The 24,770-nt window shown below is 36.6% G+C and overlaps 1 protein-coding gene and 1 long non-coding RNA gene across 2 annotated transcripts; one reads left to right on the top strand and one right to left on the bottom strand.

The window, feature by feature from the left end:
• Window positions 1-33: 33 nt before the first annotated feature.
• On the bottom strand, window positions 34-13,965 carry CISD2 (CDGSH iron sulfur domain 2). The gene is made up of 3 exons (XM_090266364.1): window positions 13,745-13,965; window positions 2,140-2,354; window positions 34-909 (listed from the first exon to the last, which is right to left on the bottom strand). The coding sequence occupies exons 1-3, from the start codon at window positions 13,845-13,847 to the stop codon at window positions 820-822; spliced, it is 408 nt and encodes a 135-aa protein (XP_090122490.1). The 5' UTR covers window positions 13,848-13,965; the 3' UTR covers window positions 34-819.
• Window positions 13,698-22,502, top strand: LOC150019373 (uncharacterized). Its single transcript, XR_016509047.1, has 2 exons — window positions 13,698-14,158; window positions 20,964-22,502. It is a non-coding gene; the product is annotated as an uncharacterized LOC150019373 (long non-coding RNA).
• Window positions 22,503-24,770: the final 2,268 nt, after the last annotated feature.

Here is a 24,770-nt window from a genome sequence, read left to right as displayed (position 1 = left end):
TGTTCATATAAACACAATTTTGGCGACGACTGCTTATTATTTTAATGTTTATTTCTAATTGACCTTCAAATTTCAGAAGCTCATGAGTTGTGGTATAAGTGTTCTTGCCACTCCACCCAACCCAGTCAGTGAGTCAAATAGCCCAAGATACACAACATACCTAAACAGATACAAACAAGCCTATTGTAAACAAAACTTGTATAATGTAAATAAGTGTTCCTTGTTGGAAATTTTTATATCCAGTTCACATCTTTCCTGAAATCGAGATATTTATATTTATTAGTCAACAATCTCTATAAAGCAGAGTTTATTTCTTTGAAAACTCAACTAATTCCTGACAACAATATTTTTCTTATTGATCTTAAAAGAATGTAGTGTGGAAGGCCAGAAAATAAAACACTTCAAATAATCAAAACAGAAGAGAACTGTAAAATAACATGCTTAATAGAGAGGGGAGAAAATTTTTAATTACATATTCTATTGAAAATATTGATATTCAAAGAAATAATTTTGGACCCATTGCCCAAAACTTGTATTTTTCTCAATTAATTAAAATCAGAAGTGTTCGTTTTATTGTAGAAAGATACATTAATTCTTTGAAGGATAAAAGGGTTGCAATTTAATTTCTATATAAATGATTGAATATATGAAATATCAAATATAAACAGTACTGTAGCAAGAAATAAATTGGCAGAAATAATTACTCAATCAGTAGTAATAATTAAGACCACCATTTGAAAGATCTATACACGAATAATGAAAAAATAATGTTATAAGATTTAACAGCACACAACTGAATTTAATCCTAATTTATTACTATTATACTTCTTTCTTCTTCAGTATTAGTGGACCCACATTATCTCCTGTCAATTCATTGTGTTTATTATGTGAACCATCACAGGCAGGAAACTAGAAAGGAAAAAGAATTACAAGTGTTAATTTAAAAATAATTCAGTAAGTAGAAATATTTGTGAAATGCTCTTATAAAGCAAGCACATTACTTTGAAAAAAAAAATCAGATAGTTTTTCTGAGTAATAATGTATTCTACATTTAACCTAATTACATTCCAATACCACAGCAAATCTAACAATTTTAAATAGTTAATTCAGTATTGGGTAGATTTTAAATAAAAACATTTGGATGATTCCATAAGTCAATAAAACTGGTTTAAAAGTGGATCAAAAGAAACTTTTGTTCTCTGTGGAGCTTTAAATTTGAGCTCACTTATTCACTTACTTAAATTTAAGAAGAATGTAATTTCAATTCAAAATGTGTTCTTACTATAAAATTCATGCATATTATAATATTCTTGAAAATTTTAAAAACCATTTTTAATAATTCACTCACTGGTAACAATTAACATTTTAGTATATTTTTCCTCTGCATTTTTAAATGAAAATGGGAAAGAAATATATTTGTCTTAGTTGTATTACATGTCATTAAATATTCTTTAAAAACATGATTTGTAGTGGCTTCCTAATATCCCATCATTTTTATTATGCCATACTTTAATCGCTCCCCTATTATCAGATTCTAGATTGTTTCAAACACTTTGCTATTACAAAGGATGATGTGATGAATATAATTGTACTTAACACCTCAAATAACCTATGGTCAAAGAAGTAGAAGAAAACAGATCTCATCAAGACATTTACTAACTCATACTATTGGGCAATGTGCATACATCTCATTAAATCCTTGCAAATGTCTGTGATGTTGATATATTATCAGATTTAAAGATCAGAGATAAAAGATTAAATAACTTGCCCAAAGTCATACTGTAACTGGCAGACATCAGCTTTTAACAGAATTTATTCAGACTCTAAAGCTTAAACTCTGCACTAACCCTTATGTCCTCTGTCATAACATAGGTGTATTTTTAAACTACAAGTTGCTCTACCTAACTGCTGAAACATGGTAAAAAAAAAAATCAGATGTCTTATCTTTCCTTGTTGCTCTAACTTCTAATGTAGGTAGTATGGATCATAAAATGCAAACTTTCATTTAGGAACACAGACTTTCACCATTGAACACTATGGCAAAACAGCTCATCTCACAGAACCTCAAAACTGAGGATTTAAGAAGGAAAACATTTTAACTACACAAAATTATAGTGTATGTGTAAATGGACATCTTACCGTCTTAGAACGCCAACATCTACAATAAGCTGCTTTAGTAAGGCACAAATCTTCAATGTTTATCTCATTCACCACTTTGGGATTTTCCTTTTGTATTTTAAGATTAATCAAGCTATCCTTCTGTTGTTTTTTCTTTGGGAGGAATGGACGAACTGCAAGGTAGCCAAGTAGTGCAAGTACACCAAGGAAAGGCAATAACCGAAGCCATTCTGAAACTAAACATGTATAGATTTGTTAGTCTGCAGTGCTCTTGAAATAGAACTCAAACAGCAGGTCTCATCCTTGAACTTATTCTTTATCTACTCTTTACTTCTCACTTTAACTTTATTCATCTTTAAAACCATGAATAAGTAAATCAAAACACCTTTATCTGGGGCCCCCTTGTTTCATTTGTGGGCTAATTTGAGCCTGGTGAAATGGAAAATAAAATTTTCAGAAATAGGTCCTATATGAAATATCCTGTCATTATCCTAAGTATATTTGTGTTTCTTTTTATTTTAGGAATTATGACTCATAAATAAAATTCAATGTGTGATATATTTTATAGGCTTAAAAAATATTTCAATCATGTCTAAAAGCATACAACAGAATACCTTTATTTTACCATTTATATATAATTTCAGACAGAACATGTTTTAATTTCTTTTAGTTTCAATGCTTTACATTTTTTGGTAAGGTACAATGATTCCTAAAAAAACCACCTAAATGCTTTGTAAAAGCTACTATTTTAAAGAACTTAAATTTCTATATGCTGAATGTTCTCATTGTTAAGTACATCTTATTCCATAAGTGTTTTTTTTTAAAGTATATTTTATTATGCTGTTACAGTAGTTCCAAGACTTTATTTATTCTTAACGAGAGGTTAAGGGAGAAAGAGTGGGAGAGAAACATCGATCTGAGAGGGAAACTTCAATCAGCTGCCTCTTGCATTTTTTCTGAGCTGGGACATAACCTGCAACCCAGGTGTGTCCTGACCAGGTAGTGAACCTGTGACCTTTCTCCACAAGTGTTAACTGCCTTTCTAGTGCTCAGCACTGTCATGGGGGCATAGGGAATATAAGTGATATCAATGAAATGGTCCCTGTGTGGGGACAAACACACCAGGAAACTAAGATAAACGTTTCAGTATGTTTGTATGACCTGTTAGTGCCCAGCCTCTGCAGGGCTCTGTAAGGAATCCTTAAACAGTTATCATTTGACATCCTTCCCTGAGGGCCTACGTGATACCTTGCTAAGCACTACATAAAAATAGACTAGTAGAGAAAAACTGAAGATTACATGCCAAGGCATATTAAATGTTAATGATTGTGAATAGACTATGCTAAGAGTACATTATCTCATTTAAAGTTTGTTAGCTTCAACAACTGTATTTAGTTGGTAACATTATTATTCCCATTTTTTCACGTGGGTAAACAGTAGCTTAAGCAGGTTTAGTCCAGGACAGTAAGTCCGAAGCTGTTCTCAAAACGCCATGAATCAAATCCAACAGATAAACTCAGTTGGCCAAAAAGTCCAATTTTTTTCATAAAAGATATATTTTTCATTTTACCAATAACTTTATCGATTTGGATATTTTGAGTATGCTGGTATCTCCAGCCTGATATAACATTGATTGTTCTGAATGTCTAGATTTGATCTCTATCAGCTTCAACTGGTCTACCTGGCATTATCCAGCAAGAAACCTCCAATATGAACCTTCACAAACCACTTTGCACAGATTTTTTTTTTTTTGCATTTTTACCTTTCTTGAAATAATAAAGTAAAATGTGCCAAAAATGTTGCACATTTTCTTCCATCTTCAATATTAAAACGGCTACACAAAAATTTACCAATTTTGATTTTTTTTAATGTACCCTGATATGACATCTGTCACTACAATCTAACAAATTATTCTGAATGAAGTTAAAGACAACTAACTAAGTGCTACTAGAGCCATCTTACAGGGGGGAAAAAAAAAACAACAACAAACGGACAAACTTTTTGGCCAAGCCAGAACATTTTATCTGTTCTTCTCTTGGTAACACTACTCTCCAGAGAGAACTGTTCTTACTATGCAACTATTGAAAGACTGGCTTAATACCAACTCTTCCAAAACAAAACTATTTTTAATACAATTGGTGCCAAAGGTTTGTTATGAGTTATAAATGAAACAACCTAGTGATATATGTATAGCACCTATAGGAGTGCCTGGCACAAAAAAGATATACAATAAATGTTAGCTTTTATTAAGGGGACTAAGGAGATTGGTAGCAACTCCTTTGAAAAAATATTTTGCCAGTTCAGCTTAATGCTATATGGTAGATTTGGGGGGATATATTAGTCACCAGAATGAAGCTCTGTAACAATCTTATCTGTCCATGCTGGTTATTCTATTCTCATAACCAAAGTGGAGGCATTCTATATGGATCCTTTGAATGAAATAAACTTTTGGAAATGACAAAGAACTGTTTCTTGAGGGTGGAAGAGGGCCTGTCTATAGATCTGTGCTGTGTAATATAGTAGCCACTAGCTATTAAGGTTTTGATTTGTATTGAAGATTTAAACAAAATTTTTTTAATCCTCACCTGATATTTTGTGTGTGTGTGTGTGTGTGTGTGTGTATTTGATTTTTGAAGGGAGAAACATCGATGTAAGAGAGAAACATCGATAGGTTGCCTCCTGTACATGCCCACACCGGGGATGGAACCCACAGCCTTTTGGGGTATGGGATGACGCTCTAACCAAGTGGGCCACCCTACCAGGGCACAAGATTTCATTTTAAACAGATATAAAATGACATAGAGACAAGTGCCTTCAGAGAAAAGTTTATTACAGTTCCCGAGAAGGGGACACGCAGGACACAGGCGGAAGTACCAGGGTTTACCAGAAGGTAGGTGACAGGAAAGCTTGCGCACAAGCCTTTACTGTGGCTTCCAGGAAACAGCAAGGTAGGGCATGGTAAATAGTTTAGGATTGGAGAGCTTGAATAATATCAGTGGGTTTAGGCTACCGGGGTGGTCCCTAGTTGTTTCACACCTGGCCCAGGGGGATTTCCGGCGGGAGAAATCCTGGTTGATTAGATACAGGAGGTGGCTAAGGTATAGGGGTATAGGCTTTGGATTGGTTGATTTGCATACAAGAGGTGATCTCCACAGGCAAGTTGTTTCTTATCCTTAGGAATTAGCTGGGAGGGGCCAAGATGTTAAAGCATCATAAAATATAAAAAGTAAAAACATGATTAAAACACAGATGTAGCTATTTAAATAATTAAAATTAAGTAAAATTCAAAATCCAGTTTCTAAGACACACTGGTCACATTTCAGCAGCTCAACAGCCAAACGGGGCTAGTGGCTACAGTAAATGAGCACAAAGAGAATGTGCCATCATTAGTTTCCTGGACAATACTGCTATGGACCATTGTTTTAATGAAGGACCAACTCCACAGCATGGCAGGGCTACTTTGACAGCTTCATCTCCCACAAACATCCCACCTCTCATGCACTTGAAGCCACCCCGAAGCTGTTATCCAGCAGGAGCCTTCCTGCGTTCTTTGCATAAGGAATCCCTTCTGTTTGGCCACACCTTTCTACCTCTGGCCTGACTCATTTATGTAAACCCTTCAAGACTAGGGTCACCTACTGCCTCCTCCATAAGTCTTTCTTGCTTTCACAAAGCAAAATTAATCACTTCCTAATGCAATCCCCACGACCCTTTTCCTTGTGCTCTTTTATCACACCACTGTTACCTAGTTGTAAAGCTGACTCTTCCATAAGCCTGTAAGAAAAGGAGCTATGTGCTACTCTTCAGGAACAAAGTAGACACCTCAGAAATATTTAATGAGTGGCTCAGTGAATGAATAATGTACAGCATAAATGTCAGTCCTTTCTCACTCATCACATTGTAATTATTTATTTACACTTATCTTCCCGATCACGCAACTGTCTTAAATTGACATTGGCCCCAACAGCCAGTATATCTTAAAATGGTAGTTATTCAATAGATGTTTGTTAAAGTAGAATAATATAAGTATTATACTGTATATTACAAAATTAAGTCACAAGAGGTTAAATGATTCAGGGTCAAAAAGTAAATGAATGAAAAAATAAGAACAAAAAAAAAAAAGTAAATGAGTAAGAATGCAAAGATGAAAAACCTTAGATTCTTAAGTATAGTATTTCCCACCTAGCCCACAAATCTCAGTCAATAAATGGTGTTAATACTATTTTAAAATCCACTACAGAAAATGTTCTTTTGACACACTGAATTCCCTGGTAAAACACTACATACTCTCTCTCTTTATATATAAATATATATATCTATATAAAGATAAATACATAGAGCAGTGATTTTCAACCTTTTTAATATCATGGCACACATACACCAGTTACTAAAATTCTGCAGCACACCAAATATATATATTTTTGCTCATCTGACAAAACAAAAACAAAAACAAAAAAAGGTGTAATTTTGATTCATTCACACTGGATGGCTATTGTTGTGTTGGCTGTTGTCATTTTTTATTTGACAATCTAAGAGAAAAGTGGTCAGTGACCCTGACTACACAGTCAGGTATTGGATGTTTTAAAAATTCGTACGGCATATATTAAAAAATCACTAATATAATGTAATGAAAGGTACTATTATCTCCTAGAACAAAGTAATAACTTATACAATAGTTTTAGTTCAATCTGCTTTTTAATGATAAACCTCATTTTAACAACAGAAAAGTTTTATAAAGAAAAATAACGGTCTATAAAACTCAATTAGATATTACTTTATTAATGTTGAGTTTAGTAAAGAAATATGAAATACACAAAATATGAACAAGAAACTTAAAAAAAAATCTTTTAAGACCAGCTATTTCCTATGAACCTGTTTTGATGTATGTTGAGCTATTACAAATATTTTAAATACTGTGAAGAAAAAACTGTTACCTACTGATTGTTAGGTATAATGTGTATTTTATACAGTATATTTTTGTTTTAGGATTATCAAAAATAGTATTTTTAAAAATTTAGAAAAATATTTTTTAAAAAGTGACTTTCAACCCACCAGTCAAGAGTAACAATTTGTTGTATTTCTATGCTATGCAAAATTAATACCACATTTTATATACAGTCTATATCCTACTTTTTTCACTTAATGTTACATTAGAAACATTTTCTAATTCCTTAATATCTTTCGGAAACATGAATTTAAGGGCTACACTCACCTATCACGGCCCCCAATCACAACAGAAAACCTACAAGGGCAGGGACCTTATTTGTGTCACCACTGTAACTTCGGTCATCTAATTAATACTTGGCTTAAGTTATTTTATATTAAGGCATAATTCAGTGTTCAGCCTGTTGAGCTTTGTGTTATGTGTTCAATTAGGTGAATTTTTCAACTATATAGGCCTTGTAAACACCACTAAAAACAAAATATATGGTATTTCCATCCCTCTAGAAAGTTTGCTCCCATACAACCCCTTCTTTCTGAGCTCTTTCATCACTTCAAATGCATAATAAATATTTTTTAATAAAGAAATCTGATTAATATGCTATTTATTGTTAAATAATCTCTTTCTAAGTTTTTGCTATATAATTATTATCTACTATGTGGAGATAATGTGCTAAATGCAAGTCAGCAACTGTCTTTTTGTCTTTATGTACCCAGTGCTTAATACAGTGCTGCATAGAGCAGGATTTCAAATAACTAATTCATAGTTTATCTGTTGTATAAATCCAGATATTCGTATGCCTGGAGTCAGGTTTCTTTGGTCTGTAAAATAGGAATAACAAGAATTCATTCATTTGTTCAACAATACAAATACCCACCACATTCCAAATACTGTACTAGGTGCTGGGGATACAGCTGATATAAAGGTCCCTGATCTTACACAGCATACATTTTAGAAGAGATTAGAAGACACAACCCCTACGACCAAGAAGCTTTCCATCTAGTATGGAGAATAGACCTATAACAAAGATTACATTACTGTGTAGTATGTGCAATCATAAATAAGCAACACAGAGGACAAAGTAATTATTTGCAGGGCTGAGGAAAGAGGAGGATTTGATACCGAAACAGATTTCTGAAATATGAGTAAGAGTATAGGAGTCCACAAGCAGATGGGAGGAGCTCCATTCCACACAGGAGAAACAGAATAGGCAATGGCACGGAGATGTGACATACATGAAAAGTATAGGAAATTAAAGGATATAATGAAAGAGAAGAGGCACTATAGAAGTGAGTAGGTGCCAGATTATGAAAAGCTCTTATATAAAAGGGAACCACTGAAATATCTGAATATCAGTGTCGCTGGAAAATTGTTCATTTATGAAATTACACTGGTATTAGATGGAAGATAAATTAGTGGAGAAACATTAAGGAAGAACAGAGAGGGCAAGTGATGGGAGTATAAAAGTCAAGGCAACCTGTTGAAAATCCACTGGGAAATCACCCAGAAAAAAATAACATGAGCTGAAACTAAGGCGGTGGCCATTAAAGCAAAGAGAGGACAAATGGATCCTCTAGAATTGTGTGTGTGCATGTGTGTGTGCATTTTCTGAGGAAACAGTCTACAGCTTTCATTAGGATCTCTGAGTAGGTCTGTGATCAACCCTCACTCACCTTGAAACATAAGAACCACTAACTCAGGTAGTCAAATCAATAGGATTTGGTGATTGAATAAATATGGAGAATGAGTTAAGTAGAGGAAGTGAAGCTCCTTCATGATTTCCAGATGTCTGATTTCATTATCTGGATGAATGTTGGCACTGGCCTTGAATTAAAAACAAAGAAACAAAAACAATATAAGAAGAGCAGCTTTAAGCACAAGTGCAGTACTGTAGATGAAGGGAAGAAATAGGTGGTGTCAGCATACTTAAAAAATGTAAGGGAGAGACTCAAATTCAGGAGATACCAGCAAAAAGAGATAGTGATGGATGGCAGAAGACATAGTTTTCCTTGAAGGAGAGTAAAACAGTTCCAGGGCCTAAAACACTCCAACTGCTTCTGCTCCCTCATACCCCCACACAAACACAAGGAGGATTAGAAAAGAAGACACCACTGAGAGAGCTAGTACTATCCTCAGGCAGAGCTTTGTTTCACTTAGGGCAAGAAGGTGCTTCAAGTATTATAGGTTTTAGAAGACAAACCATAATTTGGAGATAAAAGTATGGGTGAAAATCAGGGGTTGCAGAAAGAAACAGATGCATTTTGGCCACAGTTAAGTCAAAAATGGAACTGGATGACCTCAACGTTCAATCCATGAAAAAGGTACACAGTTGGCAATACTTTGTTTATTCATTTGAATGTAAAAGGGTTGAATTTCTTTAAAATTTTTTCCCTTAGTTCAGTATTTTCATTTCTGACCTGAAGAAGGTGACGTTTTCCTATTTCCGGTTTTTAAAAATCATTTGTTTATAATTAAAAAAAAAAGTCAAACCACATTAATACTATCAATACCAAGAGGGCCCTAATATTAAATTTTGTGACATTCTATTTCCCCCTCTTAAGATAAAAAATACGAAGACTAGAAGGTAGAGTGAAAGAATCAGCACCATATCTAACAGAAAATTACACTTCAAAGCAACCTGCGTAGCAAGTAATTTAGTAACACCAATTTTCTGAAAGTTCACATACTGTTAAAAGAAAATAGCTCCTTGAAAGAAATAAAATTAAGAAGAGGCAGATTCAACACTTTATGTAGATGAGCTAGCCATCACATCCTATTCCTGATCAAGATATATAAACAAACACAGTGATAAAAACATTTCTCAATGAAGAATTATATTCTAAAGAACTAGGGCAGATTTTTTTCCTCTTTTGAAAGCTTGCATACAATGATACCATAAAAATAATACTGGCAATTTTGTTGTTGATGTTTTTTCTTATGTATCATTTACAGGTAAAACACACAAATGACCTCTATTTCTGAATCGCAGAAAGATGAGAATATATTTTCAATGGACGGCTTTACTATTACCACTTCAAACCTAATACAGACAATTCAAGCCCAAAGTGACAAGAAAAGAAATTAAAGATCAATTTTTAAATATTTTTTTTCCATTCACTATTATGAACAGAACAGCATCACTGTATCTAGAACACTGCTTGGGCTCATTGTAAGTACTCAATAAATACGCAATGGCCTGAGGAATTTTATATTGCAAAGTAGTTATATGGAAGAAAGGCTAATATAATCTTTAATTACGTTAACTTTTAGTTGGACTAATTAGGAAGAGGGAGGAAAAACATTTACAACTTATAACTATGTAAATAAGTTCCCAAATTCTAAACAAAAAAGCTTTCTAAAATAAAATTCTTCAATCTTTCAGAAATAACCTTTATTATTTACTTGTCAATAAATACAACTCTTCGGTTTGAACTTAGTGATTTATTATACTTTCCTATCGAGAAAACTAACCTTTGGTTCCATTTGTTTAAAAGAAAAAATAAGGTACAGTTAACTCCGGTTTGTGACAATTAAATATAATCCTGTAGCTTCCACTGAAAAAGGGGAAAAAATATTTAAAATATTTCCATCACTCCAGAAAGTATTATCGTGCCCCTTTCTAGTCTATCTCCTACCACTGATTTCTGTAACCAAAGCTTTTTTCACTTAACATAAAGTTTTTGAGATTCATCAGTGGATCAGTAATTCATCCCTCTTTATTGCTAACTAGCATTCTACCCTATGAATATACTATAATTTGTTAATCTATTCTCCTGTTGGTAGATGCTTCGATTGCTTCCAGTTTGGGGCTATTATAAATAAGGTTGCTGTGAACATGCTTGTATGTCTTTTTGTGGAAACATGTTTCCACCTCTGGTGCACTTCTAAATTCTGCTCAAAATTAACCCTTTCTAGATAAATAGAGCTAATGCCCTTAAAAGCTGTCAGTTCTGACATGTTTGTGTATCTCTAGGAAAAATATTGTCTTTAGGATCAAAACGATTTCATTTCAAAGAAACAAACTAGTTCATGTGGGGAAGAACTATTATATTCAAAGTTTCAAAGATAGTGTTTAAATCTAGAAGTAATTAATTTTCTGACTTTAAAGTGGGAAGATTTTTTTTTTTGTTCTATTTTAAAAGTTTCTATGACAGGGAAAGATTTTTTCCAAAGGTCAACGTATTAGAACACACTGTACTTACTTCAAAAGGGCAAAATCATACATGTTTATCTTAAAAGCCTCACTCTTAAAAATGTGACTTAAACTAAAACAGGTAAATTGTTTCTGATAGATAAGGACTGTCTGTAAATACTGTATGGAAAGGATCTCCAAGTGTTTAAATAAGAATGCAGAGTCATCATGAGAGAGTCAAATGCTTTTAAAAAAAAAAAAACTAATGGATCTAAATAGGGAAGGAAAAACAGGCAATAATGTGAACTGTAACTTTTTCTGGCCCCAACTGTTATAGATAGAAAATGAAAATAATTTTGGTCTCCTAGACATTTACACAACTGCTGAAAAGTTCTCTCTCAGGTTTTCGTTTCAACGAAGTCTAAGTATGGATTCAAAAAGTAGCTCATTGAAGAGAGCCACATGTCATTAGCTATTTGACATTATCTAGTTGGAGACTGAAGAGTGAAAATTGCTTTTTTTCCAGTGCTTCAAAATAGATTCTGCAACTGCTACAATTGTCATTGTCTATTGTGAAGCAGACTATCTCTTTTTTTTTCATAAAGCAGTTATTATAAACATGTTAATGTTTCCTAAACAAATAAGCAATACAATGAGAACTAAATTGTAGACACTGTAATGGAACTTACAATATGTACTATTAATGTATTTACCAGAGTTCTCATATTTCTGAGAAACAGTCCTTACATTAAATATTTCAGAGCTTTAAAAACGAACTTATTATATATTACTGATTTAAAGAGAAACTTAGGTTGAGTTTCCTTAGTGCCTTTAATAGAAATTAAATATTGGTTGACAAGAGGAATCTTTAAGGAAAAAACACTTGTAAAATCTTCTAGCTACTAAATCAAATATCTTATTTTCTAATCTGCTTCAACTACACTCTATCACCAGAACAGTGAAACTAATATAAAACCATCCACTTACAGAATTAACACACTTAATTCAGAACTGGGGAGGGAGTTAAGAGGCCATTTTTCTTTCTTGACAGTTAAAAATTCAGCAGTTAATTTATGCAAATTATTAAAAAGGTAAGTTGGCCAATGGGAACAAATGTCACAAAATGATCATATCCTTTTGACCCGGTTATTTTTATTTTAGTGAATATACCCAAAGGTATAATCCAAAGAGAAAAAAATAACTATTGGTATTGGTACAGGGCCACTTACCACTAAATATTATAAACAAAAAACATATTTATGTAAATGTTCCAAATTTCCAGCTGCAGGGGAATGGTTAGGTCTACTGTGATCTTAATTTAAAATAAGATTATATTGTTGTTAGAACAAGAGAAGGAATAAATTAAAATATGTAAAGTACCTAAGTACAAGAAATGATAAAGGGGAAAAATAATTTTACATAATTGCTGCAAATCCATCAAAATAAACTAGTAGGATCAAAAGAAGACACTGATGTTTATAAATACTTGACTTGAAACAGTTTTTTCATTTTGTTACTTTTCTGTGGCTTCTGATATTTAGATATTTCTTTTTAGTGCCTATTATAGTTACCACGGTTTCTATTCAATTACAAGTTTTCTACCACTTTAACAACTAAATGTTAGTATCTCACAATTCACTTATCTACAGAGCAGCTGTCTCTGTCCATAATTCAAAAAATCTTTAGATATATAAGTCGTCTAGTGTCCCCATCTAAATCTGTCTGCCCACCAGACTTTGCGATTCTTTTTTTTTTTCCCTAAATCTCTGAGAAGGGATACCTCCCCAAGGCCATCTATTTGGTTGGTAAAGTTTTCTTTAATGAAAAAAATTTTTTTTAACGTCCTTGTATTGGAGCTGAAATCTATTTCCAATTTCACTAATTTAGTCGTCTTTTGGTCTACACAAAATAAATCATCCAGTCAGCCTTCCAAATGCTATATTTTAAGACAGCTAACATAGACCTCCACACCCTTAGCAATGGAGGCGACCTCAAATGCCCCCATGATAGGTCATCTCTCCAGGAATGAAAATCATTTTCTAGTTTTCTTACTAAATGAGACTATCATATACACATTCCGTGTGTGGCTGTGCTTCTCTCTCACTCACTCACACACACACACACACACACACACGCTGAAGGCAAAATCCAGCTGAGAGCTGGTACCGCTTGATAAACAGCGGACTGGACGTGACTTATTCTGCTTTAAAATAAACAAGCACACTGCAGAGAACGATGGAGATGGATCAGATGAGCCAGGTCCCAACTCAGCACCTTCTTTGTAAAAACCGGTCTCGCACCACTGAAAAACACTGAAGATACCGACGGGGACAACCACTCCGAAAGGTTCTTACTGGAGAGGCGTCATCACACGTGCTCCAAGGCGGTTGCGCCGGCGCGCGTTCGCAGGGTCACGAGGTCCCGCGCCACTCAGTGAGCTCCGCTCCGCCCCGCCCCGCCCCTTGACCCGAAGACGTTTAGCGCCCCCATCCCCAACCCCGCCCCCGCCTGGGAAGCGCGGAGGGTGGGCACCAGCTGATGGTGGGCATTACCTGTGAGCCGGGCAAACCCGGTAATACTCTCGGGGACTGGGAGCCGCTTAAGATAGGCGGGGAGCTGCACCTTCACGATGCGGGCCACGCTTTCCAGCACCATCCTCACCGGCGGCGTCTGCTCCCGAGCTTCTGCTTTGCTTGCCGCGCCTGCGCCGAGAGCGGAGGTGGCCGGCGGGCGCTCGAAGTCCTGGTACCGGCGGCGGGAGGGGCTGCGGGGCCCGGGAGGAGGTGACCTGCCCGGCGCTTATTGGCAGCAGGCGAGTGACGTGTACGCGGGGCGGGCAGACGCAGAGGGGTCGGGGGCGGCCGCGCGCTTCATGGCCACCGACCGGCTGTGTAGTGGGTTCTCCTAGCGTCAGGATTTTGAAGAGGGCTTTCGCACTGGGCCTTTTACGTCTGTAAACTCTGGAGGTCAGCAGAAAGGATATCGTGTCGGATGAGTAAATCATGTGACAGTGCTTTGTAACCTGAAAAGGCCTTTCAAAGGTTGGGTTCTCCCCATGTCTTTTTATTTCTGCCCCTTTTCTGTTGGCCGTCTCTTCCAAGAAAAGGTTAGGTGCTGTAGGATTGAATATTCACTTAAGACAACTCCCACCCTCGCGACGCCTAATTCTGCTCCTTCACCCCTACAATCCTGGTTTTTTAAAAAAGTTAAAATCCTCTACCCAAACTGGAATGCTTACAGCTCTGCGCCTCCGTAATTCAGTGCAACCCTGCCCGGAGGCCCTGAGATTTTTCTTACTCAGACAAGACTGGTGATAGTCTTTCCTCAGGTATTTACGTATTCCTTTTGCAGATCAGTTCTTTTTTTCGGTTAACTATAACTTGAAACATGATAAAAAGAATATAAAGCCTTCGGGTTTCCTTTATATGTTGTTGCTGGGCTTCTGCTACAATCCAGAGTGTCTGAACATCTTTCATTTTTGTATTTTTACGAACATTTTTTTTAAATTGAGGGATGTAAAGAGAGCTTCACTCCCTTGAAACATCTTCCTTGACATGATTTTGTTTCATATTTTTGTTTTGAAGTAAAATATCCCAAGTAATGCACTTGATTGCATGTCATGTGATCTTAATTGTGTCTCATTACAATTCTGAACTTCACTTGGCAACAATATGTAGTACCAAGAACTGCACATGGTCCAGTTTTAATTTTGTATGACTTAATATAAACAGCCACTTGTAATAAATATGCTTCATTTTCTTTTTTTTATTTTTATCTTGGTATTTTCATTTTAAAGTGAGAAAGGGAAAGAATTTAACGCAGCTTTTCATTGGATTGTTTAAATTTAATATTTGTGATGGTCACTGCCTAAAAAAATAACGATCAGTAAGAGGGTTCATTGGAATCTAGATAAACTGATTATATGTCATTTTACCCTGTTCAGAATTGTCAAAGTACAATTACAATAGAAATTCTATGAAGATACTCAGATACACATTCACATGTTCATGAGCTTGAGCGATATAAATGTGATGGACACAGTGGGGATCAAAATGTTGGCGTTCACATTAGGATTTCCTTTCAATTTCCTTTTTCAAGCTAGCTTTTGGTTTGGAGGAAAACGGACCCTAGAGCTAGGTTATCCTGAATATGATGATCTCAGACATCCTTGTCTTGTGGACTGTTCTGTTGGTCATTATCTTTCATCTCTGCTGATCAGATATAGAGACACTGTTGAGATGGTTGAGGTAGACAGGGGTTAGGAGTGGGGCACAGTAGGGAAAAAACACTTGAAGAATGCCACTAAGTATAACTAGACGCTTCGTTGTTTTTTTGTTTGTTTGTTTTTTAAAGATTTTATTAGAGAGGGGAAGAGAAGGAGAAAGAGGGAGAGAAACATCAATCAGTTGCCTCTTGCACTCCCTTGGCTGGGGATGTGGCCTGCAACCCAGGCATGTGCCCTAACTGGGGGTCAAACCAGCTACCTTTACATTCACAGGCAGGGATCAATCCACTGAGCCACAAAGCCAGTGTAGAGGCTTTGTGGTTTTGACAAGGGCAAAACAAGCTGTGCTGAGTGAGATTTTTAAGACTTCGTACTAAGAAGTTTTTCTCTAAAGGAACTGAAATGTATACACCTCAAGAGAAATAACAGTAAAATACTCAAGTGCCAAATGGAGGTGACCACTACCCAGATGTATGTATGTATGTATCTATCTAGAGAGAGAGAGGTAATATCCACCAACCAAGAGTGCTTATTTGTGCTGCTTCTAACCACTACAATTCTGTCTTGCTTTGCAAGTTCATTTTTTTAAGTATTTTATTGATTATGTTATAGTAGACCCAATTTTTTCCCCTTTGCTCCCCTCTGCCCAGTACCCTCCTTCCCTTCAGCAATCCCACCCCTCTTAGTTCATGTCCATGGGTCGTGCATATAAGTTCTTTGGCTTCAGCCTTTCCTATATTATTCATAACTTCCCGCTGTCTATTTTGTACCAACCAATTATGCTTCTTAATCCCTGCACCATTTCCCCCTTTCTCCCCCTACCTCCTACCAACTGATAACCCTCCAAATGATCCCCATACCTATGATTCTGTTCCTATTCTGGTTTGCTTAGTTGGATTTTGTTTTTATTTTTTTGATTCAGTTGTTGATAGTTGTAACTTTGTTGTCATTTTAATGTTCATAATTTTGATTCTCTTTTCCTTAAATGAGTCACTTTAACATTTCATATAATAACGGCTTGGTGATGATGAACTCCTTTAGCTTTACCTTGTCTGGGAAGTACTTTATCTGCCCTTCCATTTTAAATGATAACTTTGCTGGATAGAGTAATCTTGGTTGTAAGTCCTTGCTTTTCATCACCTTGAATAATTCTTACCAGTCCCTTCTTGCCTGCAGTTTCTTTTGAGAAATCGGCTGGCAGGCTTATAGGCACCCCTTTGTAGGTAACTCTCTGCTTCTCTTTGCTGCTTTTAAGATTCTCTCTTTACTTTTAATCTTTGGCATTTTAATTATGATGTGTCTCGGTGTGATCCTTTTTGGGTCTAGCTTGTTTGGGAATCTCTGTGTTTCCTGGACTTGTATGTCTGTTTCCTTCACCAAATTTCGGAAGTTTTCCTTCATTGTTTTTTCAAATAAGTTTTTAATTTCTTATTCTTCCTCTTCTCCTTCTGGAACCCCTGTGTTTTTGATGTTGGCACGTTTAGAGTTGTCCCAGAGGTTCCTAATCCTCTCCTCATTTTTTTTCAATTCTTGTTTCCTCCTGTACTGGTTGACTTTTTTCCTTCCTTATTTTCCAGGTCATTAATTTGAATCCTGGTTTCCTTCCCTTCACCATTGGTTTTGTGTGGATTTTCCTTAGTTTCATTTAGCTTAGCCTTCACTTCTTCCCTTATGCGTTTGCCATACTCAAGCATATCTGTCAGGTCTGTGAGCATCTTTATCACCAGTGTTTTGAACTCTCCATCTGTTAGGTAGGCTATCTCCTTATCGCTTAGTTCTCCCACTGGTACCTTGATCCATTCCCCCTTTTGGGCCATACTTCTCTGTCTCCTCATCTTGACAGGCTCCTGTGTTTGTTTGCCTCTGTGTCTTGGGTAGAGCTGTCACACCTGTTATGTTTAAGGGGTGGAGCCTTAGGTATTTGTCAGTACAGGGAGACCTGTTTCACCACTCTGTGGCGCTGCGTGTGGGGGAGGGGTCAGAGAGAGAACAATGCCGCTTGCTCAGCACTCTCCCTTTTCCAGGCACTTCTCCCACTTCTGCATGGGCCTGGCGCCTCTCTAGCTGTTGTCCTGGCTGTTGTTCCCAGAGTAGGTGGATCTGCAGATGTTCTAGGACTGTGGGGGCCCTTTAAATGAGTGGACTCTCCTGAGAGACCAGCAGTTTCTTCCTCCACCCCAGCCCCCACTAGTTTGCAAAGTCAAAAGCAATGAGGCTTTATCTTCCCCAGCACTGGGACTGTGAGTTGCACATCTGATCTGGTGCTGGTGTTGGTGCTCGTGCTGGGAGTGCTCCCCAGGTACCCCTCCCTACTTTTTAAAACATGTGACTGCGCTTTCTGCCAAGCTGCTGCTGCTGCTGCTGCTGCTGCTGCTGCTGCTGCTCCTCCTCCTCCTGCCGTCACCACACCGTGTCCTCTCTGTTCAGGCTTAGCCCCTCCTAACTGTCTGGATGAGTATTTCTTCTTTATGTCTTTGTTTGTTGGGCTTCCATGCAGCTCGATTTTCTGGAACTTTTGGTTGTGTCTAGTTTTGAGGTAGTTGTATTCCTTCTTAGTTGTGGAGAGAGATGTAATGTGTCTGTTTAGGCCTCCATCTTAACCAGAAGTTCCCCCCCCCTTTGCAGTTTCTTAAACTTCATATAAAAGGAATTATGCAGTATGTAGTTTGTATGTATGTGTGAGAGACTCACTTCCCCTGAGCAGTTTATGTACATAGTTTGCTATTTTCAAGTAGAAGAAATGTAGTGAGTATAAGTCTGTATGGAGGATGGATAAAAGAAAAAAAATTTTTTTTTAAATTTAGGGAAGTTGTGAGTGCCTTCATTAGGTATTTGTGATGCATTATGTAATGTATACATTATGCCAATGTATAAAAGTTTCTAACCCCACCAATTAAAAGAAAATTCTTATTTTGAAGTACAGGGGTTTTTTCCTTAGATTCCCTTTTCTTTAAAATTATATACAGTTTTCTTCGTATTTTTTAATTTAATTTCATTCCCACAACCCTGCCTCCTTAGCAGTACATGAAACAGGCTGGAGATAATATTGTCCTAAATAGAAGTGACAGGCATATCTAACTACCTTCTGACATAGAATATAAAATAATCTGGCTTTATTAGCATTAAATCTTATATTTAGACTTCATTTTTAAAAAACAAAAACATTTTGTGTTCCAAAAAAGCCAGACAAAATGTTGAATATGTGAATAAAGTTAAAGGTGTTATTATTTACTGTTAAAACTTGAGTGGGAATCAGTAATGTATTGTCTGCTTTTTGTTCCAGCTAGGCCTAGACTCTAATTTCTTTGCATGATTTTCTTCTATAAGTTCATCCAGCCCCATGAATTCAAATATGGTCAATAAATTGATGTAGTCCAAATTTCTATTCCCAGTCCAAATTTCTCTGGTACTACTAATGTCAAATGTTTTCATGGACATCTCTGGGCATCTTTGCTCATTTTGCAATTGATTTGCTCATCTTTGTCACTGATTGATGTTTTCTGGATAATAATACCATACTTATCTTTGTATGACCTTTATATGTCTTCTTCCAGTCTGTGCCTTTTCTTTGACCTTTGTTCATGGTGTCTTGTCTTATACTGAAATGTAGTTTGAATGTAGGCAGATTTATTCAACTTTTCCTTTATATTTTGTGTTTTGGGGGGTCTTGTTTAAGAAACCCTTTCCTACCTCAAAATCACAATGATATTCTTCTATATTTTTGCCAAAAGTTTTAAGATTTTATTCTTCATATTTAGGTGTCTTATCAACCTATTTTTTTGTGCATGAGGTAGAGATCTAATTTTATTTATTTTATATATGCACAGTTAACTGTTAGCATTAATTGAATAGTTTAACTTTTCTTTTATGGTTTGTAATGTCACTAATGTCAAATCAGTTTTCTGCACATCTATAGATTGTTTATTGTTTTCCATTGGTCAATTTGTATGACCTCTATGACATTATCACACTATCATAATTGCTACAGCTTCATAATAGGTATTAATTACTAGCAAGATATTAACAACAGTTGATAGTCATGTATTTCTTCAAAATTATCTTGGGAATGCAAGGCCTTTCACTACTCTCTATGAATGCAGAGTCATCTCTGAGGGGTTCATTGATCAGCAGGGCCCACAGCGCAGATGAAAATGACCCAGAAACTGTCTGCCTGTTCTGGGGAGCGAAGAGTGAATCTCTTCGAGAAGAGATAAAGCTCCAGGCCCTATCCTCATGTCCAGTTTTATTTCGTAGCATGCATGCAAGGAATTCTGCCAAACGGGATTCAGATAACTTATCTGCAAAGCTTTGAACATGCTATGTGAAGGTCAGCCTGGCACCAAATGGTTGTTTTCTTTGTATTACTTCCCAGTTATCTATCAGAAGAATGTGACTCTCTGAGACTGTTTTTGGCCTGTTCTCTCTGCCTCTCTTCAGGGCACTGTGTGAGGGGTCACAATTTTCTGAACCAATGCCACCCATCCCCCACACATCTCTTTAAGACATAATGCAAAAAAAATGAGTTCTATTGAAAATTCATTACAGCCTCAGTTTTTCCTTTGTAATATGTTGGTACTAATAGCTATGACTAGAGATAATTAATTTTTTTAGGGTGCTTAATGAATGGTTAACACAAGTATCAACATCAATGAATGAGCTTTTACTCTGGTTTTAAGATCTTATATTCAGAAATTCTACCTTCTGACCACACCTATATTTCTGTATGCATCTGCCACTCCTTTACTTTCACTAAACTTAATTCTTTGACTTTATCAGGATATTTAGTGTTGAATTCATCTTCCTTTTTTAAGCCTGTGACTTTATTCCTGGATTTACTTCTTTTTCCCATTCTTCATAAAAGTTGCTCCAAATCGTCACTGTTCTACATTATTTATTTATTAAATCTAGTTGCTACTACTAGGCTTATTTTGCGTTCATATGATCTTGCTTTTTAGTTACCAGAGAAACTTTCCTTACCATCACCTCTAAACATGGTTATAAGTCCTCCTATGCTTAGTGTCTGCACTGAGCTCTGTGTTCTAGAGCTCATTCTCCAAGACCCTGCTCAATTAGTTATCTTCTCCCAAATTTCCATTTTCTTGCTCTCTACTGGCCCTATACATGGGAATTTCCAGACTTCTGATTTCACCAATGTATTTTTTAAATGAGAAAATTAATATAGGGTTACCAACTTTAAAAAAATATTTAAAAGCAAACTATACTACAAACCCATAATACTCAAAATAGTTCAGTGGAACAGAATAAAGAGTCTAGAAATAAATCCACACCTTATAGTAAATCAATATTTGACAAAGGAGGCAAATATATACAATGGATTAAAGGTAGTCTCTTCAATAAATGGTGTTGGGAAAATTGGACAGATATGTGCAAAAAACTGAAACTAGACCACCTTCTTTCATCATACACAAGAGTAAACTCCACTGGGTTAGACTTAAATGTTAAACATAAAAATCCTGGAAGAAAACGTAAGTAGAAAAATCTCAGATATTTCTCATGCCATTATTTTTTCTGCTACATCTCCTCAGGCAAAGGAAACAAAAGAGAAATTAACTTCCGGCCAAGATGAAAGCATAGACCGACACGCTGTCTCCCTCCACAACCAAGAAGGATTACAACTGCCGCAAAACCAAAGATAATAAGTTCCAGAAAATAAAGCTACATGGGAGTCCAACGTATGAAATCATAAACAAGTGGTGTTCGTACGGACTGGTAGGAACGGTGAGACCGCGGCTGAAATATCCAACTGTGCTGGAGGCGCAGCCACAGCAGCGAACAGCAGGATCCAGTAAGCAGACACCCGTATTTGGGGTGAGGAGAGAAGCACCTGGGAGCCGGCCCTGGCTACAGACCAGACCTGTCGGCTCGCGATTTTAACGTCAGGGAAGGCAGACCCCGTTGTCTCGGACTGTGGAGACGGAGGACGCTCCCTGTTCCTCAGCAGAGAGTAACAGCAGGAATTCCCCTTGGACCCCCGCCCCCACGCAAAGTGCCACAGGGTGGTGAGAAAGGTCACCAGGTTGTGACAAGCACGCAGGGCTCCACCCAATATAGTGTAGGACGTGTGACAGTGCCCCGCCCAAGAAGGAAAGATAAACAAAATGGTCAGCATGGCAAAATTAATGATTGAAATATCAGTCACACAGCTAACGAAAAACAAATAAAGGCCTTGACCGATGAACAAATAGCGAATCTTTCTGAGATTCAGTTCAGAGCTATAGTCATAAGGCAGTTTACAGACCTAACAGTGGGGCTGAATCAAGACAGGAAGGATTGAAGGCTAGCCCCACTGAAATGAACAAAAATACATACAAGACAAGTGGTGAGGAAGGGAAAGCCAGTGATCAAATCAACAAATCGGAACATAGGGAACAAACAGTCAACCAGTGCAGAAAGAGGAAACAAAAAGTGAGAAATGTAAGGAGAGGCTCAGAAACCTCTGGGACAGCTATAAGCGAATGAACGTTCGAATTATAGGATTTCCAAAGGGTGAAGAAGAACTAGAAAATGAAAAATTATGTGAAAAAATAATGAAGCAGAACTTCCCTAACTTGGGGAAGGAAATGAACTTACAGGTCCAGGAAGCACAGAGATTTTCAGTTAGGCTGGACCCAGGGAGGACCACACCAAGACACATTATCATCAAAATGTCAAAAATTAAAGAGAGAATCTTAAAAGCAGCAAGAGAGAAGAATTATGTACAAAGGGGTCCCAATTAGACTATCAGTGGATTTCTCAAAGGAGGCTTTACAGGCAAGAAGGGACTGGCAAGAAATATTCAAAGTAATGAAAATCAAAAACCTACAACAATGAATACTCTATCCAGCAAAGCTGTTATTCAGGATAGAAGGGCAGAGAAAGTGTTTCCAGGACAAAGTAAAACTGAAGGAGTTCATCAGATCCAAACCACTGTTATATGAGATGTTAAAGGGACTTGTTTAGAAGAAGGAGGATCAAAACTATGAACACTAAAATGAAAACTGTATCACAACAACCAACAGCAGAAGATAGGGAATTGAAACAAAGGCAAACTAAGTAGGCAATGAGAGTGGAAAAGAATTACAGGTACGGGGAACATATTGGGGGGAGGTCAGCAGGGAGGGGGAAAGGGGAGAGGGAGGGAGATGATGCAGGAATTAAGCATAGTAGGAGGGAGTGGAGTAGACAGGAAGATATTGAGAAGAACTATATGTACAACCAATGGGCATGGACTAAGTGGGGGGAGCATCTGGAGGGAGGGGAGGTCACAGGGTGGAGGGGAGCAGGGGGAAAAGAAATTGGGACAACTGTAACAGCATAATCAATAAAATAAAAGAAAAAAAAAGTAAAGCGCACACACACAAAAAAAACCAAATAGGGCTACATCCAACTTAAATGCTTTTGTGCAGCAAAGGAAACCCATCAACAAAATGAAAAGACAACCCACTGAATGGGAAAACCAAAACATTAATTCAGAAGAATATATGTACCCTTATATTCATGGCAGCATTATTTACGATAGCCAAGATTTGGAAGCAGCCCAAGTGCCCATCAGTAGGTCAGTGGATAAAAAAGCTGTGATACATTTACATAATGGAATACTACTTGGCCATAAAAAAGAAGGAAATCTTACACTTCACAACAGCATAGATAGAACTGGAGAGCATTTTTCTAAGTGAAATAAGCTGTCAGAGAAAGAATTGTACCATATAATTTCACCCATATATGGGATCTAATGAACAAAACGAACAAACAAAATAGAGACAGACTATATAGATAGAGAGCGGGCTGACAGCTGTTTGCAGGGGTGTGGAGGGACTGAGTAATAAAAGGAAAAAAACTCCTATAGACATGAACTACAATGTGGTATTTCCAGGGGGTAGTGGAGGTGGAAGAGGGTATAGGGGGATAAATGGTGATGGACTTGATTTGGGGTGGTGAACACACAATAGAGTGTACAGATGGTGTGTTACAGAATTGTGCACCTGAAACCTACGTAATTTTGTTGTTAACCAGTGTCACCCCAATAAATTCAATAAAAAGGGGAAAAATTCAATTAGATGAATCTAAAATAGTAAAAACAATTAAAATAAGTAAAAGCAATACATCATTTTGTATGTCAACTGTAATTCAATTTTTAAAAAAATTGTATGCATCTATAATTCAACAAAATAATAAGAGCAATATACAAAAATATATGACCATATACTACTATAAGGTACTACAGCAAAATATTTAAGACCACGGACTCTAAAGCTAGACCTAGGTTGCACCTGTTTGGACTAGAATTCTGTCTCTTCCAGGGTAATTTATGTAATCTCTTAAGGTTATATTGTATGTACTAATTCAGTGAATTAATAGAAAGCATTTAAAAAGTACCTGACACATAAACATGCACTGTAGTGCTACCTTTTCTCATTGTCACAATGAGTATTTTTTTACATCACTACGAACACATCTTTTTTTATAGGTGCCCCTGGCTTTTGTTTTTTGTTCATTTTGGGTTTTGTTTTGTTTTTTAATTGCACTGGTTGCTATAGGGCTCCACAATCAGTATGACAGCTCACTGTGTCAAATGCTAATCACAAGTGGCTCTTATGGGTCTCATTTAGCTTAAAAAAAAATTTTTTATTGAATATGTTTTTATAGTTGTCCCAATTTCTTTTCCCTTTGCTCCTCTTTGCCCAGTACCCCACTTCCCTAAAACAATCTCACCCCCATTAGTTCATGTCCATGGGTTGTGCATATAAGTTCTTCAGCTTCAGCCTTTCCTATATTATTATTGACTTCCCCCTGTCTATTTTGTACCAACCAATTATGCTTAATCCCTGCATTATTTCCCCATTTCTCCCCCTTCACTATTTCAGCTGATAACGTGCCACGTGATCCCCATACCTATGATTCTGTTCCTATTCTGGTTTGCTTAGTCTGATTTTGTTTTTATTTTTTAGATTCTGTTGTTGGTAGTGGTGAGTTTGTTGTCATTTTAATTACATAATTTTGATTCTCTTTTTCTTAAGTGAGTCACTTTAACATTTCATATAATAATGGCTTGGTGATAATGAACTCCTTTAGCTTTACCTTGTCTGGGAAGCACTTCCTCTGCCCTTCCATTCTAAATGATAACTTTGCTGAATAGAGTAATCTTGATTGTAGGTCCTTGCTTTTCATCACATTGAATACTGCTTGCCAGTCCCTTTTTGCCTGCAAAGTTTCCTTTGAGAAATCAGCTGATAGTCTTATAGGCACCCATTTATAGGTAACTCTCTGCTTTTCTCTTGCTGCTTTTAAGATTCTCTCTTCATTTTGAACCTTTGGCATTTTAATTACAATGTGTCTTGGTGTGGTCCTCTTTG

This window comes from Furipterus horrens, unplaced genomic scaffold, assembly GCF_987537825.1.
Source record: "Furipterus horrens unplaced genomic scaffold, mFurHor1.1.pri manual_scaffold_2, whole genome shotgun sequence".
NCBI lineage: Eukaryota > Metazoa > Chordata > Mammalia > Chiroptera > Furipteridae > Furipterus > Furipterus horrens.
Note: the sequence above shows the minus strand (reverse complement) of the source record. Positions and strands in the feature narration are given on the sequence as shown.

Coding starts and splice junctions, on each gene's coding strand:
- CISD2 (XM_090266364.1), bottom strand. CDS start 13,847: ATGGTGCTGGAAAGCGTGGCCCGCATCGTGAAGGTGCAGCTCCCCGCC. Junction 2,355..13,744: donor CGGGTTTGCCCGGCTCACAG/GTAATGCCCACC, acceptor ATACATGTTTAG/TTTCAGAATGGCTTCGGTTA. Junction 910..2,139: donor GATGTTGGCGTTCTAAGACG/GTAAGATGTCCA, acceptor TTTCCTTTCTAG/TTTCCTGCCTGTGATGGTTC.